This window comes from Phyllostomus discolor, chromosome 1, assembly GCF_004126475.2.
Source record: "Phyllostomus discolor isolate MPI-MPIP mPhyDis1 chromosome 1, mPhyDis1.pri.v3, whole genome shotgun sequence".
Classification (NCBI taxonomy): Eukaryota; Metazoa; Chordata; class Mammalia; order Chiroptera; family Phyllostomidae; genus Phyllostomus; species Phyllostomus discolor.
This window is the reverse complement of record NC_040903.2, coordinates 167,791,557-167,816,312: the sequence shown is the minus strand read 5'-3', so window position 1 is coordinate 167,816,312 and position 24,756 is coordinate 167,791,557. Positions and strand designations below refer to the sequence as shown.

General features: G+C 33.8%; 1 protein-coding gene across 1 annotated transcript in view; it reads right to left on the bottom strand.

Annotated features, from left to right (window-relative positions):
• The window catches only part of TCF12 (transcription factor 12), a 377,803-nt gene that overhangs the window by 43,304 nt on the left and 309,743 nt on the right, over positions 1-24,756 (bottom strand). Inside the window, 6 exon segments of the mRNA XM_028505802.2 lie at positions 100-164; positions 457-601; positions 883-965; positions 968-1,021; positions 2,069-2,155; positions 2,158-2,173. Of these exon segments, the coding sequence (XP_028361603.1) occupies positions 100-164; positions 457-601; positions 883-965; positions 968-1,021; positions 2,069-2,155; positions 2,158-2,173 (450 nt within the window).

The following is a 24,756-nucleotide window of genomic DNA, read 5'->3' as shown; positions in this document are numbered from 1 at the left end:
TACATCTTTTAACTATGACACATACTACTCACCAAATATGTTACTGCATTCAGCAGTGTAAAAATCTATTAGGTAGAATATGTAAAAATCAATACTCACAGATGCCAAAGCCTTTCCAAGTGCATCACCTGTCTGTGAACTTCCAGCAGCATTCCCTCTGGTTCCTACATATTTCAGTAGAAAAATAAATCAAGAATTTAGCAAGCTGGCATGCTTTTTAGTACTCTGTCATTATTTCCAGGGTGTTCTCTATTGTATCTCACAACTGTCACAATAAACCAGCAAATATTCTGCATGTGTTATACTTAGTAAGCTAAAGATGGGTCTACATTAATGAAAAGGTTGCTTTTCTTCCTTTCTTTCACTTTTAAATTCAATACTAAAAATATTATTGAAAGATATGGGGTTCACTGAAAATTCTATACTTAGGATATTTTGCCACCCCAAAAAGCTCACCTAGAATGCTATCTGATCCATTGATGGGAGGAGTGTGTGAGGCAGCAACATAAGGTGAATTGCTGGTACTGCCACGATGGAAGCTGGACATTGGTGGAAGACTTGTGTTTATGTCTGTTGGTGAAACTGAGTGTGGAGGATAACTCTAGGGAAAGAGATAGAGAGAGACATAATATAATAAATACATTTTCTGAATAATATGCACATATAACTGGACAACTACTGTAACAGGTCAAAAAACAAGTTAGAGCTGAAGAGTGTTACTGTTAGTCGGTACTTTTTAAAAAGCCATGCTTAAGGCAGTGAGTTTAGAAGTATTTCAAACTTCAGAAGCTTTGGCAGAACCAAATCTTACACTTGTAATCCAATAAGAAATACAAGTGAGGACAAAGTGTTGCTACACCCTAGTTATGTGTTACAGCCTACCAAGCGGTCATGTGAATGAAGGCTGCCATAACTACTGGATTGAGACATGTGGGAAGTGGAGGTCCCCAGAATTCCACCAAAACCGGCTGGCTCATCCCATTTGATGAACTCCAAAGGTCAGAAGAATTGTGGGTCCCATCTAAGACAAAAAGAGAAATATAAAATTTTCCTTAGCTAAATTTTTTTCTTTTATTTGATGATGCTATAAAAATTCAAAGGGTACCCTCCAGATATTTTTTCCTCCCCTTTCCAACCTTGTCTACTACCTAGTTTTCTTCCTCTCAAATTGTATAATTACTTCCTAAAAAAAAGGAATAAAACTGTATAGCTAGAGAAAAAAAAGTAATCCAAACTAATAGGTAAGTTGTTATGAAAACCCTCAAAATATCTAGCTTTCATATCAAGGATAATAAAAATCCCAAATTTGGGGATAGGTTCGATTTAATTTTTGGCTAAATAGTATACCCATAAATATTTTAAAAAGTCCTTAACCTAGAACAAACAATGTACATGATATCAAATAATTCTGAAACGGTGGAATAAAGTGTCTAATAGTAAACCCTAAGTAAAGTTGATCATGACTATATTAGAGTCAGCCTTCAAATGAAATGTGGTTAGCAATGACTTCACTCACCAACGTAAAGTCAAGGAACCCACTTATGCAGTAATTTACTGCCTTTGTAGTACATGCTTCCCATAGTCCAAAACACAGGACACCAAATTAAAAAGATTTGCTAGACATGAATTAAAGGAAATGGCAACACTTTTTCTATCTTAACAAGTCATATTCTGTCCTATGATATTCACTCTTATTTATATTACAATTCTAGGAATGATATAAATCTGTAATTTAACTAAGAAACTAGAGTTGTTAATATTATTCTAAATTAATTATAAAATAAGAAATAGCACCTCTATTCATTTTTCTCAATTGAAGTCTGTTATACATTCAATGAATACTAGATGGGCACTCCCATGGTTTTGTGGATAGTTCAACAATGCAGTCAGCAATAAATCACACTAGAGAACTCTAAAAGTAAACTTTTAATTTACATTAGCCAAAAATACCTAGATAAATATGTCTGGATTTCTATAAAGTTATTCTTTTCCCTAACAACTTTAAAATTTTTAGCTAACATACAAAGATAACTTTTGTAGTATTTGGTAACTACCCGGCAGTACATACCTTGCATAAAGAAAGTGCTAGCAAACATACTGGTTGGTGGCTTAGGAGATGGATAACTAGGAGATTCCCGGTTGAAATCATCTGAATTGGGGATGGTGCATATACCTTAAAATTAAATAGGAAATTTAATTAAAATATAAATTACTATATTACTTATGTAAAATGAGTGCTACATTATTAAAGTGCTAAAAAATGGCTTACCAGTATCTCTGAGGCTCTACCAGAAATCCACATAAATAAGGTCTAACTTGGGTTACTATCAGGGGTATCCAACCCATACCCAAGATGGTTACGAATGCAGCCCCAACACAAAAACTGTAAATTTACTTAAAAACCTTTTTTTTGCTCATCAGTTTTCATTAGTGTGTTTGTATTTAATGTGTGGCCCCAGATAACTCTTCTTCTTCCAGGCGGCCCAAAGATGCCAAAAGGTTGGACACCCCTGATTCTACAAGTTTGTTTTTTAGCTGAATTACTAGAGAAAAATACTACTCCAAATGTACAGTGGGACAAAAAGTAGGTTTACAGTTGCTCATATGAAAAATAACACATTAATTAATAAATAATAATACAAGAATAAATTGTTTCCTACTCAGAACTGTAACGTACGTTTTCCCCCACCTTGTATTCCCGCAATGCATTTTGTGTGACAATTATACCCTGTAGTCGAATATAAGTCATAAGTGTTGACTTTGCTTACAAAACATAAATCCATATAGGCTCATGATTCAAAATGTGATGGTGGAAAACCAATGCCTTTTGAATATAGCATGAAATAAAAATTTAGATTGAAATTATAAAATTCACTCTTTTCACTGTTACAAGAGTTATCAGAAATCAAAATATGTTAGGATTAAATGTTACTATGCTTTGTTACTATTTAAAAATCTCATTTAATTTGTTAGAGCACTGCTAATTTCCTTTAGCCCACCTCTGCTTCAGATAAGCAAAGTATAAACATTCTGAAGTAGAAAATGGACAACACTGGCATTTCTTCGGAAAACTAAAAGGGAAACCATATAACTTAATAATCAAATCATGATCAACGCATTTTCATGATGACTACTGAAACCAAGAAGAAAAATAAATAACATTTAAGGTAAAACATGGTCTGTAAAAATAAATCAGGAGGTCGAGAAGAATGGGAATGTGTCCTATTATGAAACAGTGTATGAAACATATTTCTTTCCTTAGTCTGGTAAAGATACATACATCAAATTTCACTTCAAAATAAAAATCCTAAGTGTTCACTAAGTGGCAGAAAGTGATTACCTTACTACAATTATAGGAGCATGTGTAAAAAACCTTATTTTTTTTGCATAAGCATAAAAAATTTCTGGAATTACATACAAGAAACTTAATGATTATACATCTGGACTCAGAACTGGGAAGGAGGATATTTACTTTAGGCCCTTCTACACAATTTGATATTTTTACCCTGAACACGTATTTCTGTGCACTAATAAAAAAGTTGAGAAAGCACGCTCTATGATTACAACGGGAACCAATTTTTTGTTTGTATAAACTGTCATTTATATTCATTTAGTCTTTCTTTGAGGCATTAACTAATGGTAAAGACTGCTGGCAAATTTAATACTCCAGACTCAACTTCCTCCTCCGTAAGATGGTGCTACAGTACCTGCATCAGGGGGTTGATGAGAAGATCAGACAAGATAATACATGTAAAATGTTTAGCACAGTAACCACTCACCAAGTATTAGCTAATAGTATCATCTTTCTATCATTCTTATAGGAGTAGTTATACTGTTGTTCACTCCTCAAATACTGTTTCTTACAGTAGTCTGATGTGATCCTACAAATTCATTCTAAATAAAAGGATAAAAAGTCCATTTTTACTCATCTTGCTAGTTGTGCTGATACTTGCACAAAGGGGTGTCTTTTTAATGGATTGGTAATTCAGGTTAGTTTCCTATCTTTCACATCCCAAAGGTAAAAAACAACACACCTCCTGGCTGGCGTAGCTCAGTGGATTGAGCGCAGGCTACAACCAAAGTGTTGCAGGTTTGATTCCCATCCAGGGTACATGCCTGGGTTGCAGGCCATGACCCCCAGTAACCACACATTGATGTTTCTCTCTCTCTATCTCCCTCCCTTCCCTCTCTAAAAATAAATAAATAAAATCTTAAAACACACACCACACACACACACACACACACACACACACACACACACACCTGTGATACCTGAGAAGTTGGGCCAAGATACAGTGCTATGAATTATCCAGAAGGATCCTAGATAGAGGTATATGTTGGAATATGTTAGATAAAATGTTTCTTTTCATTATGTATATTAAACAGACTTTTCCAGCTTAGTGTTATTACATGAAAATAGTGTTAGAATGAAATAACTGGGCATATACAAATGTGTTTGGAATATATTACATAGGCTAATCGGCAAGAAAAAGTTTTCAGGGAAGGAATTTTGCATTTTTTTCTCTTAATCAAATTTCAGTGCCTAAATTTAGCCACAGATATAGATGTCCTCTCTTCCCTTTACATATTTTCCCAAACTAGGCTGAAACCATAAATAACAAAAAAAGTAAAGTAAATCCACAGACACAGCAAGAAAATACAGTAAGAATAAAAATTAGAAAACAGCACTAGAATATTTTTCTTTTGTCGCATGTACTTATTTACTATACACATCACCACTGATCTGAATGTATGAAATATAAAATTCTCGAATTCCATCCAGGTTATAGACTGAAACAGCATGTAAGTCTCCACTGATAATTATGAAAAAACTCCAGTTTTGATGTCACTTCACAAAAAACCTACATAATTTACCAGTTTAAATTTATATATAATTTATCAATATATTTCTTTATCCTCATTCCCATTCAATTCACAGTGTACTACAAACAGAATATGCTGACACTGGAAAAAAATGTTAAATGTTTGCAGTTACAAAAGCAAATAAGATAAATCCCACTTTACTGATTTACAAATTGCTGTCAAATAAAAACTACGCTGATCAGATAGAGAGCTGTTAAGGAAGGCAAGAAAAACCAAAATAAGCCACAAAGGAGAAGAGATTGGTCTACTCTTATAAAAATTTTGAAACTATACAGAGAAAATAAAATGAACTCATTTTAGAGGCAAAGTTATTTTTAATGTTAGTTTTTATAAATAGACTTTGAAAAGTTAAATGGACTTTTGAAGGATAGATCTTATAAATTAAAATGGTTAAAACTAAAATACTATAAGTTTATCATTTATTTACTAACATAAGTACAAAGTTTGTATTTTAATAAAAATGTTTTGAAAAACATGGTTCTCATAGAGGCCCATCTAACAGCATAACAGCATATCTCATACAGCCAAAGAACTTTACTTTTGGTATCTTAACCATAGCTTGCAAAAACATACATGCAATGTTATGAAGCAGCAGTTGTGCCAGTCTCGATTTTTCAGATCAAAGAGTTCTTGCGGCAAAGCACAACTGATGTGGTCTCAAAGACTTTATTAACTCCAGATGTAGGGAAATAGTCAGCCAATTCCACAAAAAGAGCAAGTCTCTTTTAGTTACAATCAGTACTGGCCACAAATTAAAACCAGACTGCTTATGTCATCTGATCACCTGCACATAGATGCCAGTTTTTTCCTAGTTAATGATCTAATCATATGTTTTAATCTTAAGTATGATTTTTCTATCACAACAAACAATCTCAAAATTAAAAGAAAAAACATGTATGCTTTAAGATAATTAAAATCTACCAGGAGTCAAACTAAAAAGAAATAGAAAAAAGTACAATTAATTTAAGATGTCCTATTAAAATGTGGTGGATGCTCAGAAATTGTCTTTAGAATTCTAGTTCCACTTAAGAATATCAGGCTCACAGTAGCTATTATGGGACAATCTTTCTTCTTTGCCAAGCACTTTATATTTTCTCCTTCAAGTATGGCTATGAGAGAAATTTTCCTGGTGAATAGAACCACTGCATTTATTCTGACATGAACAAATATATAACTGAAAATCTAATTGTCTCTTTTTCACTGTTAAGTCTGGTTGAAAAAAAAAAACAAATTCATACCAATATATCTAATGTCCTCATCCCACCCACCCAAATTGACTTTTGAGTGTTAGAGTTCTCCAGGGATGACTATTTATAATTATTGTGATTACATAATTATCCTGGGATGTTTTAGCTCATACAACCAATAGGAGTCAAGTTAGAAAAAAAAAAGATTCCCTTTTTCCTGTTTGGATGGTTCAGTTTAGTCATTTTTTTTTTTTTTGATAACCTCAAATTCAGGGCAATCCCCACTCTCTGTTGAGCTCTAAAGGCTGGAGCTGCGTACTGTGCTCTTGATTTCAGTGCATCCTTCATATAATTAATATCAGAAACATCTATGCAAGGCAAGCAGGCAAAAAGATTTTCTGATACTGAGAAAAAATGAAAAGTAAAAGCTTTTGCTAAAAAGAGATTTTCTTTTTATATTGTCACACCCAGTGATGAGTTAAAAGACAATGTCACTCCTCATGCTTTTTAAAATAGATTTATAGGTTGGGTGGTGACTGATATTTTTAAATATCCCAAATGATGGGATGAATTGGGAATTTTCTTAACATGAGAATAGCTGTATATCCTATATGAGATATCTTCCACAGAAAATGGGAGGAATGCTTTAGATGAGCACTGTGCAGTAGAGGTTTCTGTGATGATGGGAATGAATGCCCTATGCCTGTGCTGTACAATACAGTAGCCACTAGTTACATGTGACTATTAAACACTTGAAATGTGGATAATACAGCTGAGGAAATAAATTTTTAATTTTAATTAATTTAAATAATCATATGTGACAAGTGTTTACTATAGAAGAATACAGGTTTAGATTACTCTTCCCTACTACCAGTTTAAATACAGTCTTATAAGCTCGAAGGCCTAACAAGACCATAATCAGCTTAAACTCAAACATTTTAAGAACACCTTTAACTAATTTGGAAAGATAGAGAAGCTTATCCATTTTTCTGAACATGTTCTAACACAGAAATTATTATCAAAACTCCAATATGTTTAAGTTCTATTTGTTCTTTTGTAAAGATGGCTTGAATAATTCTCTTTTAAGTTCTAATGTGTTAAATATCATTAAATGCTTTACATGCTGATGCTGACATCCAATATGTAAAAAAGTTTATGCTAATAAGAGTAATCACATTCAGCACAATCTTTTTCAACCTAGCAAAATAATAACATAAAATCATTTGGCTAATTTACCCTACCATTAATAATTTTAAAATAAAAATATAAAATCATATTGAGGAACATCCACTTAATTTGTCCTATATTTTATATAACTATATTTTGTATTAAACAATACAAAATTTTACAGGCTGATACTTAAAACCTGAAAAAAAAGTCTAGGTCATTGGAAAAACAGAAAACCCAACTCAGGTCAAATCTTACCTTGAAATATTGTAATTAAACCTCTGGGCCAATAATTTCAAAAATGTGCACATTTAAGAATTAACACTTAAAAACTAAGAAAAAAACTAAGTAATTATTGTATGATTTATGTTTTAGTTATTGCTGATTAACCTACCCAAGTTCCACACACAGTAACACATGTAAACAACAGCTTCCTGAATTTTATGAAACTTGAATTTAGTAAAAAGAAGCTGTTTGAAAAAAAGAGTACATAAAAAAGTTTTTCAATAATTATACTCACTCAAATAAGAGTGCTAGATAGATGTTAGAGGAAGTTAAAGAAATTTCCTAAAAGTGATTTCCTATTGATTTTTGTGATCACTTTGGATCCTTTATTTCCTATGAATACTGGTCTTATGCATACACACAGATAAAAAGCATCTTTAATCTAAATGGCAAAATTTTAAAGTTTCTGAAATTTAGGTCTTCCCACTTTCCTTGTTCCTTCTCTAATCTAAATTAAAACAAACATAACCCCAAAGAAAAAGTTATTAAAGACATTTAAATAAACCTATGATTTAAGAATTTAAAGAATTCCTAATTTAAGAATTCCCCAATATTTAATATACAAATGACAGATTTGATAATTATCAATGCTCTACTATTTTAATATTAAATAAAAATTTTCCGCCATAAAACACAATCTACGACCATAGTTTTAATAGTAATTCCAAGCCTGAGGGAGAAAATATTTGGATAGCTCCAGTACTAAATACCACAAGAACTGAAACCATGAGGTGTTATAAAACAAAATGTCTGAAGTATAGGGGCTAAACTCAGTATGCACAAGCTATCTCTATAGAAGATTCTTTTCATCTAATTAGCCCACTAAAAACTCTATGACAATTTCTGTAAAAGGTACATATATATGTTTATATTTTCAACAGTTTCATAACTAAAAGGAACATTATCTTTTCCCAAGAATTTTCAGAGACATATTGAGAGACATATTTAAAATAAAGTAGTATGTCCTTTCTAACAATAGTAAGAAAAAAGAATTCCAGGTTCTGGCACAAAGTTGCTTAAAATCAACGACTACTTCTGCTGTCTAACAAGTGTAATTGACTATTACTGGTTTTCAACTGAGAAACACTTCTTAGGTTAAGTTAAACACATTTTTATTAACCTTAAGTTAACAGCACTGGGCATATTCCATCAGCTCTTTATTGTAACTGCTATCATAACCACAATTTTTTTCCTGTGAGGTAAACTATGGAATATTTTTAAGGGACTGGGTTTAAAATTTGTATACCAGGATTAACTACACTGAACAAATTCATGAACATCACTTCTTAGTTACCCACATTTTAAGGAAATTTAGATCCAACAGTACAGCACCTGATCCCTTTCTTTAACAAGTTCATTAATTAGTGGAAAGGGACATAAATTTCTTTCTAAAACATTAATAAAGCTACCAGTGAGTGACAACATACTCTCCTGGCAGGGACTATAGTTTTACCTCCCTGGTATTTGTGCTCACTTGAATCAAGAGGAAAAAATACCTTCTTGGATTCATATCTGGAATTATAGTCTTATATTTTCGGTAAAGGGAAAACCAATCAAAGTATTTAAGCTAAAGTCCTTGTCACTAAATATCTTTAGCATTCTGTCTTCAGAAAATTATTAAATGACTTCATGTTTTCCTCATCATACGCATTAGATTTAACTCCATTGGGCTCACAGACAGCCTGGAAATTTGAATTAATAAAATTGTTTTTTCTTTCCTCTTTCATGTTAATTAGCAACAAATCCCCAATGAAACGGAAATGTAGTTGTATACACTTTCACCTAGGTTTCTGTGCTTCTATTACTAAAAATGTTTATTTGAAAAATAAGTCTTGGAAATACTTACAATGCAATTTTAGCTACTTGAAACACTACTTCTCGAAAATATGAATTACGTGGGCAGGCAGGTGCCAAAACTATGGCTAAACCAATTTTCAGTGCTGAGTTCTATTAGAAGAAAATACCTCCTATTCTGATGTCCTGAGTTTTTAAACATATCTAGGATAGTCTTAAGTTCTTCATCTTAAGTAAAAATAAAAATTTCTTTGACTGACTACATTAATTAGCATTCAGAAAACTGGTAGTTTTGATCACATATGAAAAATATATTTATTTTTAGGAATGGCCTAGTGTTTTCCTCAGTTACATTTTCTTTCCATTTTAGTATGTTTTGATACAAATGGTAGTAAGGATAAGTGAAGTCTGGCCCTTTGCTATGGAGACTACTTGTTCCTGGATGATATAAAAGAGAAAACCTGCTGTTGGGACAGAGACCTGTGTTCACTTCTCGCTTAAGCACTTACTAATTGGGTGGGGATTGAGCAAGTTTCCTAACTTTCCTGAACCTCACTTCTCTTATTCATAAAAGGTTAAAAGCAGATAAATGACTGGGTAAGTGCAAGAATTAAATGAGGTAAACATAAAGTCCCCAGCATAGCTCCTGACACAGAGTAGGCCTTATAATCATGTTTGTTCCTGTCTCATCTTTCCCAGATTCCATACAAAGAAGCTCAATATTCAAAATGTGTTTTTAAGCTTGAGTTTTAAAGTTGGATTTCTGTGTTGTCTCTAATAAGAAAAAAAATAATCCCCTGATACAATTAAAAGAACATCATGTTCATACTTGCTGCAATTTTTATACCTGAAATACTTTGTAGTATCTTCAGTTCAAGGCCTAGAAAATGGAGGCTGATCAAATCAGAGGAAGGCTGAAACTCCACTCCTCAAGGTGAAGAACACAGGAGGAATCCTCTCCTCCCAAAACTTTCCTTCCTGTACTTCTAAGACATTCTAACTTTCTGCATAAAGGACATAGTTTAGTCATGTCAATGAGTATACTGAATGCAGGGTAAATTCCTTATTTATAAGGAACTTCAGAAACCCATTATTCCTTGCTATTTCTAATTTTTATTCCATTTTTTAAATCTCAAAAAATAGGTAATATTTAAATGGTTTAAGTCTTCTATCATAAACACATATTACTATCTTACAGCATGGCACAGAATACAGCGACACTCAAGTTATGTATGATATAGAACATTAACCCTTTCACTTTTTAAATAGTGGGGAAAAAAGGGTTAACATTTTTGGATTTTCTCTTCTGCGTGTTAAGTGTCTAAGCCTGTTATATTCCAATAATAAAATATGGCCACATAATCTTAAATAATAACATATGAAAAAGCTCTTCTCTGATTAAAGGTTCTTCCTACAGTTTTTCATTCTTATTATTAGAATAGCCAAAACATAGTCAAAATATATAGAGTCAACCTGGAAATTTAAAAATAAAAACAAAAAAGAGGGGGGGGCATTTTGTTTAAGACCAGTACCACTTAGGATTTCTTGCTCTCTCATAATACCTGTGAGGGGATCAAAAAAAATAAAATCAATGTGAACTTACTAGCATTTCAAAATATTAATCTGCCCTATCATCTTAAAATAAATTGATAAAATGAGATCAAAAAGGGAGCTTAAACTTAACGTTCACTATGAGAATTATATAAAAATTCCATAACTCAAATGGAGAACTGTACTTCATTTAGCGTCCAGGAATATTAATTTAAAGTGATAGTTGTTATTAGAAAGCATCAATGGGTAGATATTTCCTAATATATACTAAGACTGAGGCCTTTACATAGTCTTTGGATAATGTAACTACATACCACATGATTTCCTTATTGAAGAGAATAATAGTAAAAAACTAGATAGCAGTGGTAAAGATACAATGTACATAAGGAAATACATATAAAACCAGGGCCTTATGCTATAGAAGACTAAGACAATAAATATATCATCTCTTTATGCATTTTTCAGGAACATAAGTCACCTCTGACCTATATCAGGCACAGGCTATCAATTTTCAGGCTACACTTCTCTACCGTACCAGCTCTGTCATCTACACTAAGCCTGGAAATACTTAATACGATCAAAGCTGTTGCCCACCCCCCACACCCTTGCAATGTAGAACAAAGAAAAATGTTGTAATAGAGTGATCTGTGCTCTTGAAAGAATAAAATCTAAACTTAATTTGAGTTATAGTCTCTTTGCTTCAGGGGTCCTGTATAATTAATTTTACTGAACACACACACATACCACCTTTAAACAGACTATTTTACTTAGAATTGGACATAAAAATATTTTCACATTTGAAAGACAGTTAGCAAGAGAAAACTGCATACAGATCAAGTAATTTCACTTATATTAACCCATCTAAATCTCCTTCTCACATTCTAATAAAGCTCTACTTTTACAGGCAGTGTGCACATATACTTTTTAATGAATTTAAGGGTAGTTCGGCTTGATTATCATATATTAAGAAATCTTAACCAAAGTTATCAGCCAAATGCTAACAGTCCAAAGAGGCCTTACCAAAGCAATCGGAGAATGAAGAAGTGCTTTCATTAGTTCTCATGTACCCTCATACCCTCCTTAGAAACATCCAGAGTGGGACAAAAGTATGCTTAAAGCTGTGAGTATGCAAAAGTTTATTCCTGCATTATTATTTATTAATTATTGTATTAATCTACTTTTGCCCTACCATGTATGCTACTTTAAAAACATTCAAGTAGTAAGAAGGGTAGACACAAATGTATCTGGATTTTATACCTATTTTAGGAAATGTGATTACATTTTCTTTATAACTTCAAACATTAATATTAAAAATGCTTCCACTCCTTACCCCCCACCCCTCAAAAACCACTAAGTAAATAATAAAACACCCGAGGGAAAACTTTCTTGGGGAATGATTGAGAAGAAAAATACCGAATTTCTGACATAAACCCAAGATTGTTATTCATCAGTATAACATTTTTATAATATTTAACAAATATCTACAAAGATAACTCCCTCCTATTCTCCTTGTCAGAGAAGTTCACTTTCTTTTTAGAATACACAAAATCTTTGACTTAAAGGTATTTTTCCAGAAACACATTAAATAATTAAAACTAAGTAATGAAAGTAGAAAAGTCTTACTAAACAACACAGAAAGGTATTATTTTAAAACATCTAATCATGTGCTGTAAATTGATCAGAAATACATTCTTTAGGAAATGTATAACTACATTCTTGAAAAATACTGATTTATTTTATTAATCTGTACAGGGTCAAAATTCTAGTTTGATTGGAAACAGATGGTATACCAGTAAAGTCAGGCTCTGGACCTGAAACTCCAAACAGGAAATACGGCCCTTACTAGCTGACTGCTTCCCTAATCATTCCCAGAGCTTCATACTTGCTATTTTTATGAATATCCAATATGACTTTCATCTTCGCCTTCATCTAAAAAGCATGATATAATCCTCTCATACTATATATGTGCATGTACTTCATATATAGATTATATATTTGTAAACAATAAAGCATTAAAACAAAGGTACTTTCAAGCTCACTGCTAGTAACCGGGCATTAAAAATCACAACTGACAAATTCAAGTTTATTTTCTATACTATTTTAAAAATAAAAGTCAACAACTATTGACAAACTGTGTTGAAGACACAACTTTACTGACACTTCTTACAAAGAAATACACAATCTAAATCACAGAAAATGATCAAACAAAACCTCACAGGTTTTAGTAAAAAGCAATTTAACCTACATTGCTTTTCATTAAACAAACTAGTCAGAAGCCAAATGAACAAAGAAAAAACACTTACCGTTTTCCCATTGTAGTAATACATCAAAGAATTGCTGCCCATTCCAGGAACAGGATAAGCACAATACATGTTGATATTGAAAATGTTACTGTTTGCAGCTAATGCACACAGCTTCTCTCTAAGACAGACATCCACACAGCCAGAGATAGTCTTCAGCACTATGCATCCACACATGGATCTACTCAAAAGGAACTTATGCAAAACAGGACTGAACCAACTCACAGAGCAGAGAGGGAGGGTTTATGCTGTAAGTAACCTCTTTCAATTTCTTTTAAGTCCTTGCATTGTGGAAGATGCGAATAAGGCGAACTTCAAGGTATTAAAAAATAGAAGTCACTTAAACATGCTAAATAATAAAAAATAAATATCCCAAGGAATTATTAATTTTGTCACATATATAAGATTACCTATTTCAAAGAAAGGCAAACTGAGAGATCTGCTAATCTGTTTTTAGTTTTAATTTAATTACAGTACTTGTGGCCGGGAAACCTAGCTTGCCACACCTCTAGCAACACTGCCATCTGGCATGGTCTAAAGTTGCTTCCAACTTTGATAAACACAAGATCAAGCAAGCAATCAGGAATTGGAAACACTGGATCATGTGTAACAAGAAGGATCTGGACATTTAAGCCTTGTTCAAAATCACTTCCTGGAGAAAGAGAACCTGTCATGTAAGTGTCTCTTAACTAGCTGGAATAAAAAATGATTTTTTAAATTATAAAAATCATATTAAAAAAAGGAACACATTTCATGAAAATGTTTAGTTCAAAAAACAGATGTTTAGTTATAAATCTCCTTAAATTCCTTATTCATAACATCAATATGGACTATATTCTTCTAGAACATCTAACATATATTAAGCAACTCAGTAATTAAATAGAAAAAACAAACAAGGTTTTGTATTCCCTTATAAAAAAGTATGAAAAGCCAGTATGTATAACAGTCAAAAGGTACAGTCTGGCTGATAACCTAAAAAAGGTTTTCTCTCTCTAAATTCATTATTGTTTAAAAGGAATATTTCATATATTCATATTTTGATGTTAATGCTTAAATTTCTCAAAAAGGAAAAATAATCAGTGTGGGAACCTGACAGATTTTAGACATGCATTATATTTAAAAGTCAAAGGGTTTTAGACATTGTCTGCAAATATATATTTCTCATATGCAAAAACATTGTTATTTAAAAAAATTTCAATTTTTTTGATGTGGACAAAAAAATAGAATAGTAACTTTTCTTGATGTACCCCCATCAAAACCTCTCTGTACTATCTCTTCTCCCTGTGCCTTCTTAGGTTCTAACAGAAGTGTGTTAATCAGAGGACAGCTCACGGGCAGCAAAAAGGGGCACATTACTTTTTTTTTTTTTAAGATACCTTTGATGAAACAGAACTCCTCTTAGGGATTTCTGTAAGGGATCTCCCCCTCATTCTTATGAAACATATTGGTCAAATTATAGTAATAAAACTAAATCAGACAATAAGGCCAGCTAACTTCACAATGTTTTAAAAGCTGATGCTATCAGAATAACAATAAAATCTCCCCACACTCTCCAGATACAGAAAAGGCTAAGCAGCAGCTGCAAAAGAACATCACTGTACAGCAGACTATTAAAATGCCAGTCTGCAAAGTGGTTTGTAACTTCCTCCCTCCTGAGAGACCACAAAGACCCATTTCAATCCTTAGAGAACTGTGTAAAAAGCTTTGATTTACAATTAACAATGCCATGTCTTAAAACCATTCAAGTAAATTTTAGTCATAGACACAGTCTTTCTCTAACAGAACATCTACTCTTAAAAAAAAAAAAAAAAGAAAATGAAAATCAACCACCTGAAATGACATTTCCTTTTTCTCCCAATGATTAAAAAAATTAAAAATCTTACTTTGAATAGAAATTGAGTTAGGATGGGGGATGGGAGAGCCACAAAACGCTGACAATACTTCAACAATTTCTTCCTACAATCATTATTCCAAACTGAGAAAATTTTTATATATTGGTTCAAACACACACACACACACACACCGCCCAAACCCCTACAGTAGTTAGGCTCATTTCTCTGGAGTGTGCCAGAAAAGTGAGAGAGTGCACAATGTTGTCTGATAAAACAAAAGCATAATTAAACTCTAACTATGCAATCTTGGCTATTTAAAAGCACAATAAAATTTTTAGTATTTCATCATTAGTTATTTATTGTAGAGGCAACTATATTATTCTGAAAGGAATAATCAAATACTTAAGTAAAAAAGAAATTCAGAGTAAAGTCAAACAGCATAATCTTTTACTGTTCTAAAGCACTTTATTAAGCAACAAGGTAAGATGTGCTGTTAAACCTGAAACCTGAATGTGAAGTACAGTAGTTTTTAAACAGAGTTGAATAAGTAATTGAAAGCTTTTGTTTCTACTCTCCATTCCTCCTCTCAAAAACACAGATACAAAATCCATACTTGTGTATTTAAGACCCCTCTCCTCCAATATATAGTACATTCACTAGGTATACACAGCTTACTAAGAGTGCATCTAGAAAGGGGGTGGTGGTGGTGGTTAGGTAGATCTACATATATATATGACATTAAACTCATTCCTCAAAAATAGAACAGTAATCACCAAAAAACTGGTGTTAATCTAAATAAAATGTTTTCATATTCTACTTGCACATTATAGTAAGGCCCTTTAAGTTTACTGCTTCAAAATATTATCTTTTTGAAGTTGCCTTATCCAAAAGAAACTAAAACTGGTTGGTGCAGACAGTCGTTTTATCACAATTACAAATTACCTTCTATAATATAGTCTTTTTTTCTCTTCCTCAAGAATATTTTTGAAAAAATTTAATTTAATCTATGTAACAGCTGCAGCACAATTTTCTTTCTCAAGGAGAATCATATTACAGGAAAAAATGCATACAGATGGATCAAATGTTGCTCTAGTCAAGGCAGTTGTTTAATCTTTGCCTTTTTTTTTTTTTAAAGGAACATGTCAAGGGTTAATCCTGTGACTCCATCTGACAAAATGAGTCAGCTGGAGACAGGGCCACTTTTTAAACCTGACTTCAGACAGACAGACATGTACTCTGTATAGGAGCTCTGAACTGTCATGCATTTTCTATCCTGAATTGATTGTTTCCACCCACAATTCTACATAATCATTTGTGTTATTCTGAAATTATGTGATCTAACTCAATAGTCACATTATCTAGTCCAAAACCTACACCCCCCAATTTCATAGCCGAACAGACATACTATAAACATGGGCAATGTGATTAATAAAAATGTCAAGAAACCCTGGAAAAAAATATGACTTAGAGCCACATATCTTTTATGGAAAATGATTCCCGGTTTGAGGATTATTGCATTTCACCGATTTTCAAATGCACTTACCCTCTTCAATGGTTCAGGATGTGATGTTTATTGCCATTCTAACAGTCAACAAGCACAGACCTAAGCTAGACAAGAAAATGCTATAAAGTGCTTTCCCTAAGCAATTTACCTCTTTAGTAAAGATTTAGAAAAGATGTTTTCAAAAGGTAGGGACCTTCTAGCTACTTCAGTTTACATTCCAGGTCCCCATTCAAAAATTTCCCTTTTCCTTATTTTTCTGTTGATTCAGAAGTTGGCAGATTGTCCTTGGGGAGCTATGCACTATTTTTTTGGATTAACCATGAAGCATTTTAATCTATTTTAGTAGCTTTTCTTTATCCCTGATATTTGCATCACTGTAACTCTCATACTTGTTTTTAAAAGCTGTCCTTAAAACAAGAATATTTCCATGGTTACCTAAAACTTTAAAAGTTTTCAGAAAATGTTTAATTTAACTGAATTACAGACCTTGAATTAATTAATTAATTAATTAATGCCAGTAAGTGGTTAATCTATGTATATATTTTATAAAACAAGCAGGCAACATTATGGTATCCCAAAAGGCCTGAAGATCTGATTGGAGGGGAAAAAAATCTAAACCTTGCTTATAGGTTTCCTCATGGAAAGTTTCAACATTAATTCTAAGTGAATCAATTCATGAATCAATTCAAAAGAAGACCTGAAGTGTGATAAAAGAAGCCAAACAAAGTTCACATGTGAATAATTCCACAAAGGAACTCTGTATTTTCCTAAAGTGTGAAGTTCAGTAAATAGTAAATGATTGGCTACAAAAGAGGTAGAGGCAAGGACAGGTTTAAGAGGATGGCAAGTGAAAAAACAAGTGGGCAGATTCAGAGCAAAAGACCCTTCTCAATGCCTCCTCTTATTTAGCTTGTAGAGATGACTTGTGAGTGCATGCTGTCTCCTAAATGTGCAGTAGTTAGTTATTTAGCCTAACTAAATCAGACACTAAAATTCCAGGTTTTATATCTACAAAAAATTGCAGACTTTTCTAGTATACGTTGCTTTGTAAAAAAAAAAAGTAATTCCTAATTGTTCATAAAGTTGGTCTTCTGGTCTTTTTTCAATATTCTCACAATTTAGAAAATTTACTTTCACAAAAAAAGAAAATAAGAATATAAAATTCTGGTAAAATAATGCATCTCTTTGAAACCAATAAAATAACATTCAATGCATATTATTTAAACATGTTATTGACCTGCAATTATACATTACACCTTCTAATTCAACAATATCACTCATCTTGCTGATACAAAACAATCAGTAAAAAGGCTTCTGAATACTGTCTTTCCATTGTATGAAAATATTAAAGATCAAAGACCTGATTTTGTGACCTTTATTCAGGTGATACTCTGAAAAAAAGTGTTCCAATTATGCGTTCTTTTTGAGTACCTAAATCTTAGTCAAACCAATCATCAGAGTTATACTGAATGATAGATAGGTCTGAGTACTGGTATACAACTTATTTCGATATTGGTTAAAAATGAGGATCATAAGACTTCTGGCCAAGATGGGAGGCATAGGTAGATACACTTTGCCTCCTCCCACAACCAAAAGAAGGTCAACAAACTTAAAAACAAACAATAACCAGAAATGCCAGAAAGTCAAATTGTATGGAAGTCCGACAACCAAGGAGTTAAAGAAGAAACATTCATACAGACTGGTGGGGAGGGTGAAGATGAGCTGCTGGGGCAGAGAGGACTCATGGCAAGGCAGCGGCTGGACAACTTGGCAGGTGAGGTGGCAGCTGGTGGACCAGGCAGTCCCACATTTGCATGCAGATAAAACAGGAGGAACAACTGGGAAGCAAGACAGACTAAGCAACCCAGGGTTCCAGTCCAGGGACATAAAGCCTTAAAACCTCTGGCTATAAAAACCTGTAGGGTTGTGGTGGCAGGGGAAACTTCCAGCCTCATGGAAGAGTTCACTGGAGAGACTCACAGGGTCCTAAAATGCATACAAGCCCACCCACCAGGGAATCAGCACCAGAAAGGCCCAATTTGCTTGTGGGTAGTGGGGGAAGTGACTGAAAAGCAGGGAGGCCAAGCAAGCGGCATTGTTCCCCTCTCTGACCCCTCCCCCACAGACAATGCCACAATGCAGCCACATGGGCTGCCTCACCCTGGTGAATACCTAAGGCTCTACCCCCTTATAACATAACAGCTGCACCAGACCAAAAAAAAATATATATATGGTTCTAATGAAAGAACAGATGAAAGCTCCAAAAATAGAACTTAGTGATGAAAAGATAGCCAACCTATCAGATGCACAGTTCAAAACACTGGAAATCAGGATGCTCACAGAATTGCTTGATTATGGTCACAAAATAGAGGGAAAGTAAAGGCTATACAAAGTGAAATAAAGTTAAATATACAGGGAACCAATAGTGACAGGAAGGAAATCAGGACTGAAATCAATGGTTTGGAGCAGAAGGAAGAAATAAACATTCAACTAGAACAGAATGAAGAAACAATTCAAAAAAATGAGGAGAGGCTTAGGAAGCTCTGGGACTACTTTAAGTGCTCCAACATCCAAATCATAGGGGTTCCAGAAAGAGAAGAAGAAGAACAAGAAATCCACAACTTATTTGAAAAAATAATGAAGGAGAACTTCCCAATCTAGCAAAGGAAACAGACTTCCAGGAAGTACAGAAAGCCTAGCGTGTCCCAAAGAAGTTGGACCCAAGGAGGAACATACCAAGGCACATCATAATTACATTAACCAAGAGTAAAGATGAGGAGAGAATCTTAAAAGCAGCAAGAGAAAAGGAGACAGTTACCTACAAAGGAGTTCCCATAAGATCATCACCTGATTTCTCAAAAGAAACCTTGCAAGCAAGAAGAGTGGGGAAAGAAGTATTTGAAGTCATGAAAGGCAAGGACCTACATCCAAGATTACTCTATCCAGCAAAGCTATCATTTAGAATGGAAGGGCAGATAAAGTACTTCCCAGATAAGGTCAAGTTAAAGGAGTTCATCATCACCAAGTCCTTATTATGTGAAATGTTAAAGGGACTTATCTAAGAAATAGAAGAAGATCAAAACTACAAACAGTGAAATGACAACAAACTTGGCAACTACCAACAACTGAACCTAAGAAAAAATGAACAAACCAAAAAACGAAGCAAACAACTAGGACAGGAATAGAACCACAGAAAGGGAGATCACATAGAGGGTTATCAGTGGAGAGGGGGAAGAGGGAGAATGGGGGAAAAGGTATAGGGAAGAAGCATAATTGGTAGGTACAAAATAGACAGGGGGAGGTTAAGAATAGTATGGGAAGTGGAGAAGCCAAAGAACTTATATGTACGACCCATGGAGATGAACTAAGGGGTGGGAATGCTGGTGGGAAGGGGGATGCAGGGTGGAGGGGAATAAAGAGGAAAAAAAATGGGACAACTGTAATCAATTTTATAATCAATAAAATATATTAAAAAAAGAAATGAGGAACATCAATGCACACATAACATACACTTCTCAGTGCAAAAGAAAAACACATGCTAAAGTTCACAAATCACAACACCAGTCTCAAACACAGAACATCAGATTTCTTATTATCTGTTTACAAAAATCTCTAACTTGAGTTTAGAAATGCTTGATGATTAACAAATTAGAAAACACCTATCTGCATAGCCAGTGGAAACAATAAGCTACATAAATTGCATTTATAGGGCAAGATAATACTTGTTTATCTTCCTTTTGACAACCATATAACTATAAAGAGGATGTGTAAAACAGCCATACCTCCTGGAGGAGAAAGCAAATAAATCTCTTTCTAAATAGCACCCCTGTGACATCAACAGTAACAGGATTGACAGATCACACAAAACTTCTAAAAGGCAACCATTAGACAACGCTTCAAATGAGAGAGAACTGTAATTCCTGAGAATATGTAAAACCTGAAGCAAACTGCATGTTTTCTTTGAAATATTAATAATGGGGGGAGTATCCTTTTTCCCTAGTAATTCCTGCATCTCTTGGCTGTCCCTTTCATTTCCCACATGAATTGCAGTTTGTCACGTCTAATTTACCACTTGAAATAACATGGTAAGAGAATCATTATGTTGCAACTTGATAATTTTCCTGCAGATGGCTCTATAATCACAGGACTACCTAATGGTGTCCTAATGGTGTGTATGAAAGTAAAACAACAACAACAACAACAACAACAACAAAACAACAACATCAAAGAGGATGTCCAGGTTTTAAAATTCCTCAGTAAAAGAGCTTCCAAGACCAGACAAAGCTTTTCACTCTTGACTTTATTAGGCAGCCTACAAACAAAAGAAAACTGTAAGCAAACAAGTCTATTTTTAAAAATCATCTGCAGTAGGTAGACAATTTGGTCTTGGGTTGAATTAGTTCTCCACTAAGGAAAGTGCAACCCATCTTTTTGTTTCTTTTTCTGACCTGTGCATATTATTTTCCTCTGAGCTGGAAAGAGCCAGATCTTTTCAATTTATGAGAAATAAAGCAGCACCAAGATATTCTATTCTATTTTAAAATTATTAAAAAAACACACACACACAGAACATCTGAATCTTAGCCCAGAGCCATGTCAAGAATCTGTAATCTGAAGAGCTAAAAAACATCATTTCTGGCCCCCAATCTGTGTTTTGTTTCAGTAAAAATTCTTACAGTGGCATTTTTTAAATACTTTATACCTCTCATTAATTAAAAAATGAGAATCTACTTAATTATCCCCCTCATATTTTTAACAATTAAGTAACAAAGCAGTTTAGCTATATTCAATGGAAGAAATAAATCATGCAGTTCCTGAATTTACAAAAAGAACTACAGTATCTTAAAAAGTATGGTTTCTTACTACTAATTCTAGTGGCCACTCTCAACAAAAGTCAAATATTTCATTGTGAAAACACATCTAGCCCCTGGCTGGCGTAGCTCAGTGGATTGAGCACAGGCTGGGAACCAAAGTGTTCCAGGTTCAATTCCCAGCCAGGGTACATTCCTGGATTGCAGGCCATAACCCCCAGCAACCACACACTGATGTTTCTCTCTCTCTCTCTATCGCCCTCCCTTCCCTCCCTAAAAAAAATAAATAAATAAAAATCTTAAAAAAATATTAAAAAAAAAAACACATCTAAGGGAGGGTATAATAGGCAGGGAGGAGATGAGAGATGGTGTCAGTTCAATATAAAACAAGGCAAAACAAAGTTTGACTAGTGTTTGGTGTGCTTCACTAATAAAGACAATATACCACCTCAACAGTAAGTGTCACCTCCCAGATATATTGGGAAACAGACTCATATCTCTGAAAAAACTAATCTACTTGTTCTATGTTTCTATAACACATATACACACAGTAGGGCATAAGTATTCTTCATACCACTCAGTACTCTGTAGCGTAAGATAGGCTGCTCAGGTTCCAGACATTGTGATGTCATACTATATGAAGAAAAAGAGCACTGGACATGGAGTCAGGAGATAGGAACCCAGGTTTTAGCTGCACCTCTTAGGAGATATGAGAGTTTAGGCTAGGTTTTGAATTTCCCTGAGTCTAAGTAAGTATCCATTTCTGCAAAATGTAGCACTAAACTAGGCCAAAGACTTCCTAATCATTTCACCATCAATAAAACCTTTTATCATCTACTCAGCCCTAAAATACTGAATTCCTATTTTGAAAGATTTTGGTCTTCCAAACTCCTTTTTATTGAGTTACAATGAATTTTTTCCTGGTTAAAACAACAACAACAACAACACAAGGCCACGTAACTTCCATTCAGAACTTCTGATTGAAGGATAATGGAAGCATTGCCATGGTGAGCTGAAATAATTCTAATATGAGAAATTTGTTGTTTTAACTAGCATGGATAATTTTATTTCAGTAAACTACACAATTTATTAGGTATTCTGAAATATTTTACGTCTTGTTAGATTACTATTTTGAAAACCCAGGCTGTGACTTACTGGTATAGATAGTACTTAGTGTGCACACCAGTCTTAAACTATACTTTTATAATCATCTATGCAAGTGGCACAATTAAAAGCCTAAACATGAAAGGCTGACACAAAAGGGAATCCAAACACATAACTGCAACTTCTCAGTTCTAAATTAAGAATCCAAATGCTTTATATGCTAATAACATTTATGCTAGCAAATGAAGTATTTATAAGGTGTTAGTAATATACTTTCATTACCTAATTTATATTTTATTTAAAACAAACATCTTTTTAAAAAGCTTTTCTCATGTCTCAAACAAAATAGCAGGGGAGAAAGAGAGGGAGAGAAAGTTTGACATCTTACCAGCAGGTAACAACTCTTACGGAACTTTTCACTGTTCAATTAGTCTCATAACAATTTTTGTTTCTCACTAATGTTCAATTTGATCTACAAATCAAACATTTTATGTTTAACATAGTATCATCTGGAAAAATGAAAAATTTTTGGCCATGCCCTTCAAATAAACATGTGAGCAACTACAGAGATGATAATGCTTTTAATTATTTGTTATACTTTTAGCAAGCAACAAGAAGTTAAGAGTCAATAGGGAGCTCATCTTCATTAAGTAGAGTATGGCTCCTGCACTATTTTGTAGTAAGGAGCTGGTCCTACATGTTTGTGTTTAGGCTGGAGAATTTAGTAAATCAGTAAAAGAGATGGTTAAGCAGATTATAAACAAAGGTGGCTGTAATGAATACATACGCTGGAAAGTTTACAGGTTACAATATGATAGGAAAGCATGAAAAGCAGATATCTTTACAGGTATGTGATCTTAACACCTGTTGCCCTAACACTGGTTGTTGCAGACTTAAATGACTGATCTATAAAAAAAGGTCAGACTGTGTACTACTCTTAAAACTAAAGCAAAGATCATTTGAATGTAACAACAGTTATCAAATGATAAAACCTCAAGTGGAAAACCAAATGTAGGTCTTCCTAAATTCTTCTTCTTCTTTTTTTTAAATTTTATTTATTCACTTCAGAGGAGTAGAGGAAAGGGGGGAGAAGAGAAACATCAAGTTGTTGTTCCACTTATTTATGCATTCATTAGTTGATTCTTGTGTGTGGCCCTGACTGGGGATGGAATCCACAACCTTGGCATATTGGGATGATGCTCTAACCAACTGAGCTACCCGGCCAGGGTGGTCTTCCTAAATTCCAATGTATATATCTGAGAGTGAGACTATTGCCAATGTAAATGAAAGAATTTCAGTGATCTTTTTTTTTTTGCCCTCACCCAAAGATGTTTATTACTTTTAGAGAGAAAAAGGCAGACAGAGACAATGAGACTGGGGCGGGGGGGCGGGATATGAATGTGAGAAAGAAACATCAATCGCTGTCTCCTGACTGTGCTGGAAATGGGGACTGAACATGCAACCTTTTTGGTGTATGCGATGACACTACAACCAACCAAGCCATAGAGAATTTCAGTGGTTTTTGCCACTGAAAAGATTTTCACTTTTCTTTTGAAAAATTGGAGCTTTTACCTTCCTAAATGCTTTTACAAAGTTTAAGCATGTTAAATGTTTTATAATATAGGTGGTTAATGTATACTGTAGTTCTCCCTGAACGATGCTGATTTTAGATAATCCAATACCTTCTCTGAGTCAACTGAGCCATGACTTGTATTGTTAACCACTTGAGTTTATTTATTCACAAATATTCACTGAACATCTATTACGCAACTAGGAGCTACAAATAAAGCAACATAAAATCCCTGCCTACCAAGTTTCTCCTGGGTGAGACAAAGAATGAACTAATTATAGTATATCAGACGGTAATAAGTATTACAGAGAAAAATATAGTAAGGAGAAGGCAGTGTTGGGGACATCGTTGACATTTCATATAGAATGGTCAGAAAAGATTCCCAGTAAGAGAAAAGTATGTGCGAAAACTAGCTATGTGGATACTAAGGGAGGTGTACCCTGACAGAGAAGAGTAAATACAAAGACCCTGAGGCAGGAGAGTGCTCACTGTCTTTAAATAGCAATAAAAATGGCAGTGTGGCCAGAGGGGGGGTAAATTAGTGGAAGATTAATCTGTGAAGTAACAGAGGAGATGGATAAGAAGGATTCTGAAAGCCACTTAAAGAATTTTGGGATTACAACAATAACAGATGCTACTGGAGGATTTTGAACAGGAGAATGGAAATCACCTGATTTATGATTTTAAAAGCATCTTCCTCTGTTAAAAAAAGAACGACTGAAGGAAAACTGGGGAGAACAGTTCGGAAGATTTTGCCATAATTCAGG